This window comes from Python bivittatus, unplaced genomic scaffold (genome assembly GCF_059951505.1).
Source record: "Python bivittatus isolate LINGU-HERP-01145 unplaced genomic scaffold, Pbiv_v1 ctg000480_np1212, whole genome shotgun sequence".
In the NCBI taxonomy this organism is placed as follows: domain Eukaryota; kingdom Metazoa; phylum Chordata; class Lepidosauria; order Squamata; family Pythonidae; genus Python; species Python bivittatus.
Window position 1 is genome coordinate 75,274,001 of NW_028277075.1, and position 15,644 is coordinate 75,289,644.

Consider the following 15,644-nt stretch of genomic DNA (forward strand, 5'->3'; position numbering starts at 1 on the left):
ATCACGTGAGTTATTTCTGAAGGCAGAATATCATTCCCTTATGCATGAGAACCTAATAGATCTTAATGGAGATCTTATTATCACTTTGAATTATCATTTCTGTTCTGTTCTCTTACCCCCACCCAAAGGAAATACAGGGAATTGAGTGTTTCTGACTTGGGATATAAAATATATCCCACTCAGAAGTAAATTCTAAATCCACGTTCAAAGGCAGCCTGCAGTGGAATGAATTGAGTTGGAAGAATAAGAGGCCTGCCTGGGGATTTCTGATTGGTGATAGTGGGTGAGAAGATCCTGGCCTGTCAGCCAGACCACTTCTCTAGTTCTCTTTATGTAAGCAGGTCCTTGGAAGCAAGTTGCCAGAATTAAAGACATAAGCTTTCTGTGTGAACCCCAATGTCTCAAAAAGTACAGCGTGGTTGCAATGTTGGTTTAAGTATCAAGGAGAACAGACACTCAAAGATGCCATTCATTCATTCCTCTTCACTTTAGCCTAGGTACCAAGGGTTCTCATTGTTGCATCTGTAATCGTCTTCCTATATATATCTCCTTGATTATGAACAAATAACAGAAACCAAACTTGACTTTCAAACCATTCCTTTATTGAAAAGTTGCTGTACGTGGAAGCTTCTGTTCTCTGAAACAAGTGTCCAGCACTTGGGCAGATTTTCACAGAGTATGGTGAAACCATTTGCACCAGCACTGGGAACATCTTGGACAGGAAAATGAGGCATCTGAAGTATATCTTTCAGTGGGACTGTTTATATATGGTGACCAAGTTTTCCCCTCTTGAAATGAACCACCAATGTGTGGAAGGTAGTTCTTCTTCAGATGCAATTGGTTTATTCTATTCCATGCCTGGATATTTGCTCCCTGGTTACTCTGCAAAGGCGGATTTGTTCCGTATGGTTTTCTTTTATCTGATAAAGCTTTTTGGCCACACAGTAATTCAGCTGTCCCACCAAATGGAAATCTGTTTGCATTTTCTGCTGGACCAAGCCAGACAGTAGCTGGTACTTTCCACGTGTAAGGTGGCCTGTTGTTCTCCACAGCTCTCTCTTTGGCCTCAGGGGCTGCTTTTCTCACTCTCCCATCAGACCATCCACTTTTTCGGACATTTATCTTGCTCTTCCCAGCCTGCGGTTCCCCTTTTTGGACATTCACATTGTTCCTTATAGCATGTAAATCATTTTGCTGGATGTTCACCTTGCTCTTCCCTGCATGCAACTTGCTTCTGCTAGTCTGAACTTCTTTCTTTTGAGGAGATCTTGCCTTACCAACTTTCAGCTCATTCTTTTGTGATTGCACATCTGCCTTCCCATCCCGTGCACCCTTTTGGGGGGACAATGAAACAGTATTCTTTCTAGCATATCTCTTGTATCCGGGACCTAAATCAGGTTGGTCAAGTCTTTTTTGCTGTCCAGTTCTGGCATCCAGCTCCTCTTTGGGGTAAGACCTGCTCTTCCGTGCTGGAGGCTTCTTAATTTGCATTTCATGCTTTCCAGGAAGACCATCAGTCTTCCCTTTCTGAAGCTTTTTCTTGCTGTGAAGCTCAGATTTCCCATTCTGCTCTTTTTTCTTAATGGTATGTCTCTTTCTCTCCCCACTATATGGTTCAGTTTCTAACTTTGGTAGCTTGGGGTTCCCCATTTGGATCTCTAGGATTTCATCCTGTTTAATTTTTTCTTTGTACGGCCTACTCTTTCCTGTCTGAGCCTTTCTCTTCCCATTGCAATTCTCACTTTTCTCACTAAAAGGTTCTTGACTGGGCTTCCTGTTTTTAGCATGCAGCTCACTTTTCACAGCAGACCCTGTTTTCATCTCAGTCTGTAACCCATTTCTTCCCTCCTGCCTCCTGAGATAATTTCTCGCCTGAAAATCTGCTTCTTTGGTAGATAATTTATTTTGTTTTGTCTTGTTATTCTTTGGGTGGGACTTCTCCTGCACACAGGGAAGGGACTTGCTAGGGTCTGAATTGTTAAACTCAGATTCTGAGTCTGAACTCAGTTCACTGGACTCAGAAAACTCGCTAATTTCAGGACTGGGCTCAGAACTTGATTCACTGGGTGACACTCCAGATTTAAGACTGAGATTATCCTCCAAGTGCGATGACTCATCGGTAGAAACAAAGGTTGAGTCATCGTATTCAGAACAGGAGCCACTGTCATTGTCTGAAGTGGACTCAACTCTATAAATGCTCTGTTTATCCAATTTTGTGTGGGATTCCTCTTCTCTTGGGCTACTATTCTTGGGTTTCTCATGAGCAGACAGCACACCTGGAAGAAACTAGGTTTTTAATCTAATTAAAGGACAAATTGATCAGCAACCCAGAACATTCAACAAGTCCAGCCATCCAAGCACAAATATTTGTGGTGTTCTTCCTGGCCATTTCTGGCTGCCTACTCATATACCTCTGAAAGAACTCCAAACCTGAAGGGCTAAGTGGAAAAGTGTACTATTGCACAAGGACATTAGGATCTCTGAAAGGATTTCATTTATTATTTTTAACTTACTCTGGAGGCTCAGTGAGGGAAACAGAGCTAGATAAATATACACTGCTTATAATATCACAATTTCTTCCTGTTGCTACTGCTGGCTTTTAAAAACAAAACCAAAAGACCTCATAAAAATATTCAGTGTCAAGATAACTTTAAGGATCCAGAAGGAGGGTTTACAAATTGGACGATCAGGAAGGACATTCTGTGTATTCAACATCATTAGACAGAGCACACAGTCAAGAAGATCATCACAATTACAACACAGAAAGTACAGTTTATGAACTGTTTAGAATACATGGATTGCAATCAATGTGGTGCAGAAGAGAAAATAGGCACTGCTCTAGTCAAACTGAGTAACAACCTGATATGCTCAAAATATCAACATACCACTTTGTGTTCTTACCAGTCTTTCTTGTCTGCCAGGTCATTTGGAAGCAAATCACATTTGTATTTTAATTGTTTTGCTTCTGGCTTGATGATCCAGGACTATACAGTCTAGCTATGCTTAAAATCCCCATGGGAGTAAGACAAGGCTGGATCCAAGCATGAGAGCTACTTTGCCATTTCAGTTCTTCTGCTTCTGGGCCAAAATGCCTGCTATGAAGATAAACTCTCAGACACTGACCTGCATCTCCCTGGTAATATTTAGTAAAAAAGGATGGATAGTGTGTATTGTTATTGCATTCTTCAACACCCCTAAGAGAAGACAACAAACCGGAGTGGGGATTGGGAAGCTGACCAGAATTACACCATTCATGTCTTCTTTAACTAAATATCATTACACCATGTTGTGATGAGGAAACACATGGCTTTGGTGGCCATTTGTAAGTATCCCCTGAACCTCAGGTGTGACTTTATAAATCAGGAAAAGTGCCACAGAGGCACTTATGAGTGTAGTGTTCCTGCATCTGGACTTGTGTAACAGGCAGCTAAGTTGCTAAATTACTCACCAGTTTCATTCTGTTTATCACTGAGGGAGCAGGGAAGGTTATGCTTGTTCTCTGAAAGACAAAATATACCCTGAAGTTATCTGATACAAAAATTGTGTGGTCAATAGAATCATTCAGGATTCTGGACAATACCATGTGTTTATACAAAGAAACAGTAATGATTTAACTGTTCAAACACTTTGATGCCACAAAGTTTATTAATAGAATATCAAATGCATCTCAACATCCATTAGGAACAGCATTGCTACAAAAATACAGGGACCATTACGCATATGTTTATAGTGGGAATTTTGCTGCAGAAATTGATCGTAAGCCTCAGGCTAGTATTTAAGGAACACACCTTTCACAGATGTACTTCCATGCTTACAAAGACTATTTTTTCCATTGCAAATCTGTGACTCTCTCTGGCAGCAAGTTAGTCCTAGGTGATATTCTGTCCTAGTCATTCTTTAGAGGGAGGGATGATTCTGACCAAGAGATAAATCAGACTCATGTTAATGAACTGAATAGATTAATTCCAGCTTCTGATCAATTGTTGGAGCAAATAGCTCAACAAAGCTGACAAGATTTTGCAGGATATCATGGGGTTACTAAAAGGCAACTTGATTTGAGAATAGCAGAAAGTCCATACAATAGTTTTATATGTTTATAATAGAAACAATTTTATAAGGGACTGTTGGTGTTGGAAAGAGAGATGATCAAATCTAAATCTGGCTCATCTATAAAGAATGTTTTTTGAGCTTTCAGTTTAATGTTGCAATAGATTTATTTGAATATGAGAGGCAACAATATTTACTAGTTTTAGATTTTTTTTCAACAACCAGAAATGTGTGAGATACACTGAATACTAGATTTGTTATTCATAGAATAAAAATAGTTGTTATGCCATGCATGGCATTCTAATACTTAAATAGATCTCAGATTGATTACCAGAAGTACAAGCAATTTGAATCATTTATAAATTTAAGCATAAATTTTACTCATAAAATTGGAAGAGGCCTTTTAAACCATCAAGTCTAGCTCCCTGATCATTGCGGAAATCCAGATTAAAGTACCCCAAACAGCTAGCCCCTTATTGAACACACCCAGCGATTGGGAGCCCATCAGTTTTCAAGGTAATTGGCTTCACTATCAAACTGCACTGTGAGAATTTTTTCTGTGATTCAACTGGTATTTGCCCTCCTGTAATTTAAATTAATTATCCCACGCTCTGCATTCTATAATGTTAGAAAAAGGTCTAGACCTTCTTCTGTGTGACAGCCTTTCAGATAATTGAAAGGTGCTATCATATCATCCTTATCTCCAATCTTCCCAAGACTAAATATTCGTAGTATTTTCAAACTCTCTTTAATTTCTAGGCCCCTCATCCTCCCCATTGCTCTTTTCTGAGCTTGTTTGTCTGGATCCATGTAGGGTGTCCAGAACTGAGCACAATACTCAAGATGAGGTCTGACCAATGCAGAATAAACTAGAGTGATTATTTTTTAAAATGTAAGCATTATATTTGTTAAGGTTGCCTAGAATTGTCTCCATGAGTAAGGTAGCATATAAGTCGATTAAATACTTTTTTTTTTTTGTAACCATGTCAACTGCTGACTCATATTCACAACCTAACTACTATTTCAAGACTTTTCCCCCAAAAATTACCAAGCCTGGTATCCCCCCATCCTGTACCTGTACATGTTAGGTTTGTCTCCTAAGAGAAGAACTCTGCATTTGTCTCTGCTAAATTTCATTCTGTTACAGTACTTTCAGTCCATTTTCTAACCTATCAAAGTAGGTTTGAATTTTATTTCTACTTTCAAGGAGATTAGTGAAATAATAATAATAATAATAATAATAATAATAATAATAATAATAATAATATTATATGCTGCCTGACTCCCAACAACCCATCTAAGTTTGTGTCATCTGCAACCTTAATATTTTTTCTACCTCCTCACCAATCATTATTAAAATTATAGAAAAGTAGAAAACTCAAGACTGAATTTTATGGCATCCAACTTAATATCTGCCTCCAGTTTGATGAGAAGCACTCTTTAAATAAGTTTTTCAAAGCAGCAATTCATGTACTTCATTGTCATGCCATCCAACCCACATTTAACAGGCTTGCTAATTAACAGGTCATGAGGTACTCTGTCAAATGTTTTGCTGAAGTCAAGATATATAACATTGACAGCATTCCCACAATCTATTATGGAAGTTATCCTCTCAAAAAAATTATCCTGGCAAGACTTGTTCTTCATAAATCCATTCTGACCTCTGACTTCTGGTAGTTAAAAACATGAAAACAATATTTATGAACTTTCTTTAAGATTTTCTCTGGATATCAGTGTCAAACTCACTGGCCTGTAATTCCTTGCATCCTCCTTTTTCCTCTTTTTGGAAAAAAGGAGCATTTGCTGTTCTCCATTTATCTGGCACTCCACTAGTTCCCCAGGATTTCTCAAAGATAATACATAAGCACTGGCTAGACCATCAGCATGTTATATCAAGTCCAGGATAGCTGCAGGCAAATAGGTATTAAAATTATTAAACTTATATTGCAGAATACTAAAGAAACAAACATTTTTATTTCTTTAGAATTAATGACTTGCAGGTCAGCATTTTTAGAGTAAGGTAACCCTTTGCAAAGTTGTTTTTCAACAGAACATTTTGTGTAAGATTATCAATTATTACTAATGTCACGTGTCAGGTTCAAATGAACAAGGAAAAACAAAGTGGCATGAAAGAAGAAAATATATTATGACAAAGCAGCAAAACTGCTACCATAATTGAATGTCAGTGATAATGTATAAAAGCAAATGCTGGCATAATGAAACAACAATAACTCCACATTCTTGAATTAAGGATGATAATGGAGCTTTGTGCAGAAGAAACTGAAAGGAGATGAAATTGATAAAATCTACAGCATATTCAAAGAGACCACATAATTCTTCAGCAGCACCGATGTCAAATACGGAGACTATTAGTGAAGAACCACACGTTGTGTTGGTTAAACAAAATACTAGTTAAGGAAGTCTACATATAAAACATATGGCATGGGACCAGGTTACCTAAGGGACCGCCTCTCCCCTATGACTTCAACCCGTCCCACCCGGTCGCACAGAGAGGGCATGCTTCGGACCCCCTCAGTAAAAGAACTCCATCTAGCGGGGTCCAGAAGGCGGGCCTTCTCTGCAGTAGCCCCCGCTCTTTGGAACATTCTGCCCCTGGAGGTGCGATTGGCCCCCTCACTCCTGGCCTTTGAAGGACCTTGAAGACCTGGTTCTGCCACTTGGCCTGGGGTGGGGAGGGAACATCGCAAGCAGGGAGGTGGCTAGTCCCATAGTGGCCGGCTGTCCCCGCCCTGATTTTCCATCTTTTTGGATTTTGTTTCTAGTATTGTTTTAATTGTATATATGGTACATATTTTATATATATTTATAGTTTTAATCTCTTTGCAACCCGCCCAGAGTCCCCTATTGTAGGGGAGATGGGCAGGAGAGAAATCCAATAAATAAATAAATAAATATAAATAAATAACTAAATAAAAGTGTAGCACCAAAATGATTTAACAACTATCATACATGAGTAGCAATTATATTTTAGTTAAGTGTTTTATTTGTTTGTGTTTGGAAATAGAGAAGATATAATGATATAATATTATTCTTTCTTGAATGACCTAGGATTTTAAGTAGAGAAATGTCACATGAACAGCCACAGCAGCTGAGGGAAGGGAGGGAAGAGAAGAAGCTGGAAGACTGGGAGGCAGGCCAACTGGGTATGCTGCACTGGGGGGGCAGGAGAGAAGGGGAGATGTGTATTAGCTTTGCCCTATTCACTCCAAAAAATCATTCCAGGGTCCCTCAGGGATCCCTCTGCATTTTGCTTCATTCAAAATCCAGAATTGCAAAAGCATTCTGATTTGTTTTTCTGCTGCACCATGCCAAGATGAAGCAGCAGAACTTCTGGAATGGAATGTTTTATTCCAGTTTCAAAACAAAACATATTTTCCATTTCAAATGCACTCTTAATTTTGAGTTAGAACAATTAATCAGCAAATGTGATGGAAGATCTACTTCCCTGCTTTGACTCCTCATTCCCTCTTTGACACTACATAGCATGCCTCTTATTGGTTAGACTGATGTTCTCAGGGCTCTTCCTGTTCCTGTTCCTTTTTCCCACAATCCCCCTCCCTATTCCTGAATCATAGACTAGATACCATGCCAAGCTGCATGTGGTCTAGCAGAGTACATGGCCTTTCACTTATATTATAGCCAAACCATGTATTTCAGTTTTCTATCTAACGTTATGTATTTATTTCATAAATTTGCATGCTACAGAATCATTTAATACAGTAAAAAAAATTCCATAAAACATAAAACTGAATTTGCCCTACAATGCCACCCCATAAAAATCCACTAAAAACTAAAATCAAAATGAAAAATCAAAACACACAACCCAAAAGGGCAATCCAGGCCTGCCATGCGTATCCCAAAACCCATGTGAATAAAATCATTGTCATGCCTGGTGACAACCTCAGAGTGTGAGGCTCTTACGTTCTGAGGTTCTCTTGGAAGAAGAGTTTTAAACTGTATTATTAAAGCAGTACATATCCACCCAGAGAAATATAGAAGTTTACTATATATGCTTCTTTCTTATAATATCTGCCATTTCAAGATGACAGATTATTTGTAACCCTGAGACCACCAGAATTCCTTCCCAGATTTTAAGCCTTGTGTTCCAAATTCTAAAACTGGGCAGTTGTTCCCTCCTCTGAGGCAGGACTTCTAGAATTGTTTAAAAAAAAAATTGGTGGAAGTTTTTCCGGAAGCGTAAGTGATTTACCATCATGAAAGAATAGGGTTTCAGAGGGGGTATTTTTGTTACTTGTAAAAAAAAATAAATGGGAAGGAAGAATAATATACAAGTAAAATATATTTCTAAAACTAAAACTGGACCTCATGTTGTACATTGGAATGAAGGAAGAGCTCAGCTATTTTTTCACATCAGGCAACTGATGTGAACTTCCAAAAGAGTGGTCCAAGGCTCATCACAAGATAAAAAGAATATCTCCCCGCCCTCTTATGAATGGCATTATGAAGAAGTGGAGGAAAGTAACACACTATCATATTCTCATCCTGTCGTCTTATGTACTTGCAAACATACCATCTTCCATCTGCAAGCCTTTGCGTTTTCCTAAAGGTTCTGTCTTTTTAATTTCCATTAAAAAAAAAAAACCATTAGATATAAAAGGTCTCATGGCATTTACCGCTGGGGCTTATCCGTCAAGGATGCCAAATCAGTGTGTGGGTAATGCAGAGTAAGGGCGCCACTGAAGGGAGGGTAACCTAGGAAGGATGAAGATGCTGGGTCTTTACCATTTGACAGCACTTTGTATGCTTCCATTATCTCCTTTGACTTCTCTTCAGCCTCTTTTTTGTTATCGGGGTTTTTATCAGGATGCCACTTCTTCAGCTGCATTCTGTACCTATTCAGTTACAGGGAAGGCCACAAACAATAAGTCTCTTGAGCAAACTATTAATTCCACCCCAAGCTTCCTTTCATTCTAGAATACTTCTCCAAGAATCAGAACTAAGCACACTGGGCAGATACTCCCACTATCACCAAGGAAAACAGGACAATACAGATAGGCCTCGTTTAGCAACTGCCTCATTTAGTGACCATTCAGTTATGACAGTGATGAAAAAGTAATGTTACAACCAATCCTTGCATTTACAACCTTCACAGGTCTGTAAAGTAAAGGAAAGCTGAAGTAAGATCATAAGCACAGTCGCAGTTTCACTTAGCGACCACTTCACTTGACGACCAAGTTGCTGGTCCCAATTGTGGTTGCTAAACGAGGACTACCTGTATCAGGTTTTTAAACACATTCTGAAAATTAAATATTCTGTGCAGAAAACCTGCCAGATCCCAGGTAACCCAAAGGGCCACTGCTGCCACCCTGCCAACTGAGCCTGGGGCCAGAAAAGAGTGGAGGCAATGGACAACAACTGAAACTGCAGCTGCAGAAGTGCCAAGGTAGCCCAGAAAGTGGAAAAGCCGTTCACCTGGATGCACAGCCACTGGGGAGGAGAGTCCCCACCACCTAGCCCCAAGCCAAATGGTGCCCAGGCTATTAACTGTGCCTCAAGAACAAGGCCATTAGAGAGGGCAACAAAACTATTGGGTCCAGACCAGTAAAAGCACAGGAGGAAAGCTCCTTGCTGTGGAGGCAGCTTTGTTCAAGATGGGAGGAGAGCACACATGGATGAATGAGCCCTAGGGCTGTTGATTCCTAGGCAGATCAGATAGATCAGCAGTTCTCAAACATTTTGGTCTCAGGACCCCTTGCCATTCTTAAAAATGATTGAGGACCCCAAAGAACTTTGGCTTATGTGGGTTATATCTATTGGTATTTTCTGTATTAGAAATTAATACTGAGAAATTTTAAAATATTTACTTATTTGACTTTGTGGGCCCCCTGAAAGCTTCTCTGGGACCCCTAGGGGTCCCCAGACCACAGTTTGAGAACCACTGGGATAGATGATTGGGAGTGCATAATTTCCCAGCAAATTTAGGCAGGTAGATAAATATACTGTATCTGAGTGTAGGGCTCAGGCCAAGAATTTTAAAAACAAGCTAAAATGTATCTTTTCAATGTAGTCTCTTGAATAGTTTTAATAACTATATTACTATATTACTACTACTTTTTCTCTAACTATGGTATAATGCTAGCTTTATTTTTTATTTTAATTAATTGGGTATTTTATTCTTTTGTTATTAGATGCCTTGAACACCATTTCATGGCAGAAAAGTGGGGTACACATCCAATTAATTAACTAATTAATAGAACTAAACCTATACTCTCATTTACTCCAAGCTTTTTGGTTTTTTAGCAGTCTTCTTTTGGGTTTAGCATTGTTAAAAACTCTTGTCAAACTGCTATAAATTGCTCAAACACCTACCAGTATTTTCTGTTTTATTTTCTGCTCTCCTCTGTACTTCAGTTATCTGCCATCAAGTCATTGTCTACTCTTAGCAACCACATTATCTCCCCTGTACTAGGGGATTGCTAATATTGTACCCTACTATTTAATAGTAATGATGTGCACTTGAGAAAATGCCTAATTCTTAATCAGCTTCAGTGTTTGGAGTACAGTGAATAACTAGAGAAGGTGATCTTGCCAATAACCTTGCTAACTTGAAGTTTTAAAAACCAGGATTTGCAAGACATGGTATTCTAGATTTTACTGCATTGTAATGCCCACAATTCCTCACCACTGGCCATGTTGGCAAGACAGGATGGGAGCTGGTAGATTGCTGATCCTTGTTTTAAAAGGACGGTTCAGACTTTTAGCTAGGAGTTAAGCTGAATCTTCAAATGACTTTCCTTTTTTTCCCCTTTTCTATTTTTAATTAATTTTAGTTAAAAGAATGAAAAAAAAAAACCAGAAAGGAAAAGCTATTAAAACATGTAAGAAAACACAGGGTACAGAGAGTTATTCCTATTGAAATTTAAATTGAACATATTTGGTTAATTGTTTTGATAAAAACAGAAGATCCCAAAAAGTATAAAGAAATTCTATCAGCCCAAATAGAGAAACTGGTGGGTTTGGGGATGGACCCACATTCTTTTGTTCACAGTAAGCACTAAAGGCTGGAAGGCAGACCGTGTGGAACACCGACTTACGCCATTTTAATATCTTCATAGGAGGCACTTGGAGTGACCCCCAGGATCTTGTAATAGTCTATAGCATCTTTTGTCCATCCTTTAGAGAGGCCTGAAGGGACCCTGGAATGTCCTGGCAGACCCATGCAAGCTGGGAACAGGTAGTTGCTGGAAATACCTGGCCCTAGAGAAGAAGAAAAAACTAGCTGGTCTTTGAATAAATGGGCACACTTTATATCTGTTAATCCAAAAGGCCTTTTCCCGCTGCTGAATGGTAAGTGCTGTCCACCCATCAACAAGTCAATAGAACATTACAGTAACATGATACTTTTTCTTTCCACATTCCCTACTCTTATCTTGTTTCTGTTGCCTCCTCTCCAAGGCAACAGGTGATAAATTTATAAAGTATTAACACCTGTACAGTTAAGGATGACTTAAGCCTGTCACTTTCACAGCCTAGGGACAAGATGAAAGCAACATCTAATCTGTTTGGATTACTGCAGTGCACTTTACATGGGGCTGCCCTTGAAGACCACTTGGAAGCTACAACTGGTCCAGAACGCAGCAGTGCACACAGTATCAGGTGTTCCTAGGTTCGCCCATGTTACACCTCTATGGCATAAGCTGCACGTTTCCTTCCAGGTGCAATTCAAGGTACCAGTTATCACCATTAATGCCCTACATGGCATGGGACCAGATTGTCTGCAGGACTGCCTCTCCCTGAGAGTATCTGCCTGTCCTACCAGATCAGATGAGGTAGGCGTGCTCCAAGTCCCTTCCCTGATCTTGCCGTCTAGTGGGACCTCAGAAGCATGCTTTTTCCATGACTGCCCCTACCTTATGGGACACACACACACACACCGGTGATTTGGCAGGCCCCCACCCTTTTAGCCTTTCAGAAAGCCATCAGGACCTGGCTTTTTACCCAGGCACTGGGATAGAATGAGGATATCTGGAGCTGGTTGTGGGGCATCCCAAGGGGATGATAGAGGTATCAGGTTTTTTTTAATGGTTTTATGGTTTATGAGTTTATAGTTATTAGTTTTATTATTGTGAGCTGCCCAGAGTTGTGTTTAAGATGGGTGGCCATACAAATCTAAAAAAAAAAAAATCAGGAGGATACAGAAGAAGAGTTACTATCAGGCTATATCTATGCCATGTAGGGAAAAGTTCAAAGACTTATCTAAATTCTGAACTTGTCTTGAATCAGTTTGGCTCATTCCTTTAACTGCAGCTGATCAAAGCAACTGGAAAGCAGATAGTAATGTGATAGTGAAAGAGAAGTTTGAGACTTGGAGGAAGTCTCAACAGGTTGGAAGAACAAACTTGTCTGCCAGAGACAGCCACATCATATAAACAGAAAACAGGGTATTAGCAATGAACTGTTTTTCAAAAGTTAAGTGCTACAATAAAGTATCAGCATCATATTCTTTCTTAAAAGCCAGAATCTTATCTCTACTCCCTTATTAGAGAGACATACTTTTTTTCTGAGTTATAATGAATTTTAAAGATTGCTAGAAAAAGGAACAGGAAGCCTTTGTACACATAAAGATTGTTTTCAGTAATGGGACGGGGGAGGGCAACAATTTGCCATCCTAGAGGTCACATAATATGCATGTACCTGTGTGCACTTGCCTCTTCACATACCACTCATCTCATCTCTCCCACGAATCTTGAGTAGGGGTTCTGAGAGGAAGGAGGAAGCAGTGAAATTTCCTTTTCCCCCACAACAAATTACAAGTCTTAAAGTTCTGTTATCATGTTAAGGAATAACCAAGGATCTCATTCCTATCAATCAGTCAGGTGATCAACTTGCTGGTGGGGACCAGATCACTTGATTTCTTGCCATTAATGGCAGGAGGAAAACGGTGATCCGTTTCCCACTGTACAGTAATCCAGTAGAAAAGGTGAGCAGAGATCTTCACAGCCCTGCACGTTTTGTGACTGAAGGCTGAAGATTGCCCATCCATGCTTTCAAATGAGTATTAAGGTCCTCTCCTACAGACAGTGAATGGAGTCTTACTTATTGAAAGGCAGGTGTTTTCAAGTGACAAAAAGCGATTTGGCCAATTCAAGATGATTTAATGAAGTCTAGGACTTTTGGGTAGTTTCACAAATTATGCAACCAAACAGAGGAAGCCTATGTCCTACCTTGCAGGGCCCAAAAGATTTTCCTTTGGTATTATCTTATTCCCATGTAGGCAGAGTTATAATCTCTGAAGGCTACTTACCTGGGATGAGACAGGGAGAGGTTGATTGTGATGTCAGGGGCAATATCACTTGCATTCAGGTTTTGTGATTGGTTGCCCACAAGTAATAAACACAGTGTAAGGGAAATTCCGCATAGCAGTCTAAGCTGCTTATCCCCCCTGCTGCTCCTAGCTTCTTCTTAAGCCAGCTTCAGAAATTCCAGTCTGGATCGCCCTGGGTTGGCAGTGAAGTTGGACTGGGGCTCAGTCTGAACTATGGATACCATAAGACCTGATGGTCATTCCCCTGCTTCTTCCTTTTCCATCCATGCAAGGAAGACAAGCCTTGCTGGCTAGTTCCTGTGTGGACTGGTCTACCAGTGGCTGCCTTTTCCTTTTAGGGATTTATCTCTTCTCATTAATCCCTGTGCCTTGCCTTTGCTTTTCCAGATGTTTGCATGCATGGATGCCTTCACGCCACGCCACACCATGCCCTTCCCACATGATCTGTTTTGACTCTAACACAGACCCTTTCTTTTAATTTTCCCCTTATAGTATGGTTGTTGCTCTGATGTTACAATAATCAAAGCTATAGAGAACAAGTTATTCTCTGGATCCCACAATCCTGTGTGGGTCCATGGAAACTTTGTAGCAAGGAAGAATGGATAGTTCAGCTTCATAGAAACAAAACAGCAAGAAGATGTCTTTTAAAAAAAGAAAGGAAAGGGATGGGAAACTTCGCAGTTCTGTAGGAGGGGATGGGAAAGCAAGCCTGTAACCTGGCAGGAACTGGAAGGGCTTATGCTACTATCTTTAGAATTATATTTTTCTAGACATATACATTATACAATAGCTTGCTTGGTTGCTTGGTTGCTTGCTTTCTGCAGTGGTCATTTCTTATACACATTTTTATCATCCACAGCTGCTTCCACTTCATCATTCCACCAAGCATAATTTTACATATTTACTGTTATGTTCCCCATTAACTCCACATACCTCCGTGGCACTCTATAATTCTTTCCATTCTGTTGCAGGCAGCTTCCACATCTCCTCTTTCCTTGCATCTACTTTCAATTCAACAAGTTGGGAGATTAATCTGTCTTCTAATACTTTTTCATACAGGACTCATGCTTCCTGAAACTGTTCTGATTTCATTCTCATTTTACTTCTTTCCTTTTCTTGCATGTTCATTTTTCCCAAGAATTATTCTTTTTCTTTGTAATATAATTTTTATTGAAGAAATTTTTAACAAGATAAAAACAATACAAATATTAGAAAAGAAAATAAGAAAATAAGAAAGAATAGTGAATGAGAGAGAGAGAGGAAGGAAGGAAGGAAGGAAGGAAGGAAGGAAGGAAGGAAGGAAGGAAGGAAGGAAGGAAGGAAGGAAGGAAGGAAGGAAGGAAGGAAAGATTATAAAGAAGCAGCTTCCAATCTTTTTTGACAGCGGTTATAAGTGCATTTAAATTTTACCCTCTCTCTCTAACATTACATCATAATTTCCTTCTTTCCATAAGTTACCTTTTCTAATCCTCAAACCCATAAATCACAAACTGATTTTTCTCTTTTTTCAGCAAAAAGTCCATAAGGAGTTTCCAGGCACTGATAAATATAGTAATTGATCTTTCTCTAATCAAACAAGTTAATTTTTGACATCTCTACTAGTTCTGTCATCTTCACCATTGTGGGTATTTCAGAGTCTTTCCATTTTTGCACATATAATAGCCTCACAGGAATAACCATATATAAAATAATCTTCCATGGTTCTTTTCTAGTTGACTGTCCATTAATCCCAACAAGAAAAGTTCTTGTTTCAGTTGTACCTTCATCTTTAAAACTATTTGTATCATTGTATGTATTTGAACCCAAAATTTTCTGGCTTTTTTACAAATCCACCAGGCATGATAAAATGACCCTTCAAGTTGTCCACATTTCCAACAAAAATTTGAAGTACCTTTATACATTCTAGACAATTTTTCTGAAGTCATATACCAATGGTACATCATTTTTATAAAAATTCTCTTTTAGGTTATAACATAATGTATATTTCATTCCTTTTAACCACATATTTTCCCACTGTTCCATCAGTATATTGCTATATAAATTGAATAAATAAATAAATAATAAATAACTAAAGTGTCCAAAGTTCTTAGCCCATTTTATCATACAATCTTTCTCTTCTTCTTCTTCCATTTCAGATTTCAATAAAAGTTTATACATTTTAGCAATTACTTGTTCATCATTTGTACATAGTTCAACTTCAGATTCTGTCTTCTGCTGCTCAATTCCAAATGTCCTATTATCTACCTTAAGTCTTTCTCTTAACTGTGCATACAAAAAACATTGAAAGCTA

The 15,644-nt window shown here is 39.0% G+C and overlaps 1 protein-coding gene across 1 annotated transcript; it reads right to left on the minus strand.

The window, feature by feature from the left end:
• Nucleotides 1-204: 204 nt before the first annotated feature.
• LOC112540154 (uncharacterized) lies at nt 205-11,248 on the minus strand. The gene is made up of 5 exons (XM_088146726.1): nt 11,124-11,248; nt 8,812-8,921; nt 3,449-3,499; nt 804-2,276; nt 205-215 (listed from the first exon to the last, which is right to left on the minus strand). The coding sequence occupies exons 1-5, from the start codon at nt 11,246-11,248 to the stop codon at nt 205-207; spliced, it is 1,770 nt and encodes a 589-aa protein (XP_088002852.1).
• Nucleotides 11,249-15,644: the final 4,396 nt, after the last annotated feature.